Source organism: Amphimedon queenslandica, unplaced genomic scaffold (genome assembly GCF_000090795.2).
Source record: "Amphimedon queenslandica unplaced genomic scaffold, v1.1 AMPQUscaffold_12815, whole genome shotgun sequence".
Lineage (NCBI taxonomy): Eukaryota > Metazoa > Porifera > Demospongiae > Haplosclerida > Niphatidae > Amphimedon > Amphimedon queenslandica.
Window position 1 is genome coordinate 35,959 of NW_003546949.1, and position 5,281 is coordinate 41,239.

The 5,281-nt window shown below is 32.3% G+C and overlaps 1 protein-coding gene and 1 long non-coding RNA gene across 2 annotated transcripts; both read left to right on the forward strand.

Moving 5' to 3' along the window:
- Window positions 1-482: 482 nt before the first annotated feature.
- Window positions 483-1,487, forward strand: LOC105314537 (DNA methyltransferase 1-associated protein 1-like). The gene is made up of 4 exons (XM_020002869.1): window positions 483-496; window positions 772-885; window positions 1,197-1,308; window positions 1,470-1,487. Exons 1-4 carry the CDS (start codon window positions 483-485, stop codon window positions 1,485-1,487), a joined length of 258 nt encoding a protein of 85 aa, XP_019858428.1.
- An 875-nt stretch (window positions 1,488-2,362) lies between these two features.
- On the forward strand, window positions 2,363-3,356 carry LOC109586666 (uncharacterized). Its single transcript, XR_002187157.1, has 4 exons — window positions 2,363-2,418; window positions 2,476-2,643; window positions 2,716-2,786; window positions 3,185-3,356. It is a non-coding gene; the product is annotated as an uncharacterized LOC109586666 (long non-coding RNA).
- The last annotated feature ends 1,925 nt before the right edge of the window (window positions 3,357-5,281 follow it).

Sequence of the window (5,281 nt, forward strand, 5' to 3'; positions counted from 1 at the left end):
TATCCAATTTTTTGCCATTTTGTGCACATTGTGATTTGCAAAAAATTTTACTATATTGAAAATTTTTTCAGTTTTTTGCTAAGACATGGTGAATGGCAGCATATCTTATTTTTAATATTTTGTAATAAGCTCTAAGCTTGGTCATTGTTTGTGACATGACTGAAAGAACCATGTGCACATGGAAGTACAGAGTTATAGCACAATTCTTTTGCCTGGACAAAAAAATTGTGACAGCACATGCCTGTAGAGTCTTCCAACTAGTCCCAAGTACTAATAAATTCTTTTTAAATATAGATCTAATACAATAGAATTTTAATGAGCTTATATGAGATCATGATGGATTGTTTTAATGTAAAAGAACCATGCACCAAGACACATCAACTGACTAAAGAATCTATCATAAAGTGCACTCTAATTATTTGTACTTATTGTAATTTTTATTTCTTTCATAAGTAAGCTAAGAATTTTGCTAATGTGGGCTTATGTCATCTATCTGGTATGACTATAATTATTGTATTAATATGTAATGTGCACCTCCATTTGTTACATTTGTGTTGCATCTTTTTTGAGTGAGTTAGAAGTTATTGGGACACTATCAAATTTTGTTTAAGTCAGTAGACTCTACATTGTGTTCATATTACACCTATTGGTGGCAGGTGAGATTTATAGCAGAAGTATTATGTACATGTACGTCTATTATTTAGGAATAAACCTTGAATAAAATTTTATGCTCCTAAATCGTAATATTAATTTAATTTTTTTTATTTTTAGCACATCACTGATACCAACTGACAGTGGATCAGGCTACAGACACTCAAAGGCAAGACTGGGAAGGAAGCATGTTAGACCTTGGAAATGGATGCCATTCACAATTCAACCAGAGAAGTAAATCATAAAAGTGTAGTATCTTTTGACCTCAAATTTTCATTTTGTTTGGATTTATTTTTGTGGCTTTTACAAATTTTTGTTAAATTTTAGTGAAATTAATTTAGTATTTTTTAGCCTTGCACAAAATAAATGCCATGCCAAATAAACATTTGCAGTTAAGGGCACATTAATGCATGTAAAATGAACTGTCTTTTGTTCAAACTTGCAACGTACGTGTACTTGTAGTAGGACAAATAATTTTCTCGCGGCTTTTAATGATAAATTGTCATCTTAGATATTTAGCTATTATATGCTAATTGTTAATTTAGGATGAGCGTATTGTATCATTGGCGTTGGACTACCGAAAAGGGAAAAGATTATCCTTTTGTTCATTTCAACAAGAAACTTCCCATTCCAACATACACTGATGAGGAATGCACCGTAAATCATGCCAATAATAATAATTATTACTTTATTCTAGTTACGTGTACATGTACATTTATTCAAGCAAGGACAAAGCTTTAAGAATGATATTTGTTATACTGAATTTGTGAATCTTTTAATATATCAGTATATAGATTTTTATTGTTGATTACCTATAGATACACAATGAATATTGATGTTTAATTGTGCATGTAGTGTTTTATTTGTACACAATATGACTACACGCATGGTAACATCAGATTTTTTTATATAATAATGATTATTTTTAGCTAATTAAGTGAGTGTAAATAAGCATCATGCATTATTACCAAAAAACTATTCTCAGTTGTTCCTTATTTATTTCTATTTTTATTGCCTTCGTATAGTATTTAGTATAAATACATGTATGTATTTCAGTGTAATATTTTGTTTTATAATTACACTGTACATTGAATTGGATATAGTTTACTCTTTAATTACTTAGTGCCAATATTTGTTTTTATAAGCTTTTTGCATAGTGATATGGTTCCTGTTGGCCTCCTGTATATTAAGGACTTTGTTTGGTATTGTTTGGTATTGGCAAAAATCCCTGTACTATAGTACAAGGTGTTTGGCTCAATTTTTGAGTAACTTGATAGTTTACTGACAAGAAGCTACTGTATATGAGCACTATGCCATAATCCTATGGGAAACCCTGTGTATGACTCTGACACTAATGCTACATGTACATGTATATTTCTATCAAATCAAGTATTGACTGAGAATGATGATACAACATCTTATCATTTACCATCTTTCAGGACTGAATCCCTAACTGATGATTTGTATTAACTGACTCAGTTTATTATACAATAATTTGAAAGCCATGTATGTGCATGCATTTTTGTGTCCTGCTACTTATTTTTTTCCTAAATCAACATGAAGTCATAATTATTTTGTGTTTTGCTTTAGTTTCAAATTTTATTTTTAGTTACTAATTATAATATTCTGTCATGTTCTGTAGTTAGTTTTTCTACGTAATATTGTGCAGTAAATTAAACTTGTAAATTAATCATTTTTGTTGTAGGAGCTGAATTCTATTTTGCAGTGGCCTACTAACAAACCCAAGCTGTATTGTCATTAGTTACTGTAAGTATTCATTCATAAGATCTATTTTTAGTTATTGATTTATCCCTGTCATTTCAGGTGGTTCCTCTGAAGGTTAATCCATAGCTGCTCATACACTACCATCATTTTATCAGTTCCTACTTGTACATGCAACAAGTTACTTGCTGCTATAGGATATGCTGTAGACACACAACTGTCCAACATGTTAATTATTACAAGTGCATGGAATGAGGAATAAACTCACTGGTAATGTTCCTCCTTTAAATTAATTTTGAACTAAGTGTTTCATTTATTTGTATTATCTTTTGTTGACTGTAGAGTTTACAAAGCTATAGCCAGGGTCAGTACAAGTAGTAAATTATTCATCCAATGGATCAATGCTTGGAAAAGTGAGTATGTGTCACTGTATTGGTGATTTCTATTTCTTTATATTAGCCTGCTAACTGATTCACTCACTCGCTTAGCTAATTCTTAGTGTTTCTCTTTTCTCTAATTCACTCTTTTATTTTATGCTTTCTTGTTATTATCCTCACTTTGTCCCTCATCATTGTGAATTTAACATACATGTACTGCATACATTCTCAAATATAAGCATAGCTGTCTTGGTTTAAGTTAGCGGAAATAGAAACCTATAACTTAAATTATTAAAGATCAAAGCTTGTTGCATGAATAAGAAATGCTAACCCTTGTTTCTATTGTGGAATATATCATATTTCTGAAACATAAGGTGCATCATTTATTATCAATTACTGATTGATCTATCATTTATCTCTTTTTTATCCCCTAGCTCTTTCTCTTCCCGGATTTCATGCTGCAAAACACATTGGGGAGTATTTGTTTGTCTAAAGTCGTTGTAACCTATCTTTCCAACGAGCTATAGTGTTCTAAATTTATCCTTTTGAACAATAATATTTTAGAGATTTTTATGATAATATAAATAGATAATCGAGTCCTCCTCTTTAAATAGGGGAGGGGCTAGGGCACATTTCTAGTTTTCGAGTTTCGCCTCTTTTCAACGCTTTTCAACATGATTGATTTGTGTCAATGGAGAGCTAGAATAGGGTCTTGGAATTGTTGCAATTGTTCGCAATCCCGGGATTGTGTTGGTAGTAGAGCTGGACTTAGTAATACGATTTCATCTACGCTAGGGAAAGCTCCTAAGCTAACTTTGTCTATTTTTTGTGTCCCTCTCCTCCTCTTCATATCAGGAGATGTGGAGCTTAACCCTGGACCCACTCTTACAGGTAAAGTGTTCTTCATTATTAATAGTACTCATACATCATTATAGATAAACCAACAAAAGATGAGTTGGTTGAGTTACTGAGTAGCTCAAAGTTTGCTGCTGGTACTTGGGAACAATTTGCCTGCTACCTTCTTAATGTGTCACATGATGTCATTACTGGAATCAGAGAGACGGAAAAAGTAGGGGACACAGTGTGGAATGCTGTAGCTCAACGTTGTCTTGATAATAATCCTGATATAACTTGGAGAAAGGTCATTGATGCTTTGCTGGATGCTAATGAAGTGACTGTTGCTCGTATTGTCTTAGATGATCATTCAGGTAATAGTTTAGTTTAAAATAGGATGATTTTAGTGTAACATTTCTTCATTGTAGATAAGAGTTCTAGTAAAAATCTCTACGGAAAAATAAAGCAGGTACTAAGAATTCATTACTCAAAATTAATGGAAAGCACTGAAAATTGCCTTTTAGAAGTAGCCAGTCAGTTGTACAGCAAAAATTTGATTACTAAAGAAGTTATGCACTCACCAACTTTTGGAAAAATTGAGATAGGTTTTTCGGCAATGATTTCAATATACCAAGGGGATGCAAAAAAGATGATGGAGGTGTGTTCCCTTTTTATAGAGTGTCTATCAACTGCAGGAGGTCCAGCTCAAGAAGAGGCAATGGCACTAGCTAGAGACTGGGAGAATGAAGTGTTTAAAGATCATCAAGTATCATTCACTCTTACTGAGGCGGTCTTAGAATTTATTCCGAAAGAAGTACAACTTAGCTCTAACGATAATTTAGCAATTGACCTTCGAAACCTACACAAGAAATATGCAAAGCTGATTACTGATATTATTACATATTATGCATCCAGTGGAAAACATGATGCAATTGTTATTGCTCGATGGGTTCAAGCCACTTTTGATGAAACTGGTTTAGCATGTGAGAATGTAACTGTTGATGAAATATTTAATCAAATGCAGCCACATCATAGTTTTATTGACATTGAAGCAATAAATGATCTCATAGAAGATTATCCAATTGATGATACAGCTTTACAGGTTAGGTTTGATAAATATAATGATGACGTTAATAAACTCATCGATTCTGTAAAACTCGATGACATGGTTACAACTATTGGAGCAGCAATCATTGGAGAAAGTACCAAAGTTGATCCTAAAATTATTCTGAAACTGTCCAGAAAATGGGATACAAAAACCATTGGCCACCTTCGCAAGCTAATGAAATATTTATTCGATGAAGAAGCAAAATGTGTTACCATAAAGAAGTTTTTACAAGGATCGATTTGTATTGAATTTTTGGCTTCTTCAAACAGATCAGTCAAATTTCTCATTGTGAAATCACAAGCTAAATTAAACTTTTTACATCTTCTTGGTATATTTCAACTAATGATTGACAATCAAACTATTGTTGACAGAGACAAAGATGTTAGTTTTATGTTTGAAGAATCACTTCTAGAGTCCATTGCAAGCATCGAAAGCAATCTAGAATATCACAAATTATCATTACTTCTAATAGAACTTAAAATAGAACTAAATTACCAGAACACTAATGGTAAGAATGCACTGATGCTAACTAGTGAAGGTGGACACATTGAAGTATTTGAATCATTGCTACTAAATGGTGCTGATCCTT

Coding starts and splice junctions, on each gene's coding strand:
- LOC105314537 (XM_020002869.1), top strand. Junction 886..1,196: donor TTCACAATTCAACCAGAGAA/GTAAATCATAAA, acceptor TTGTTAATTTAG/GATGAGCGTATTGTATCATT.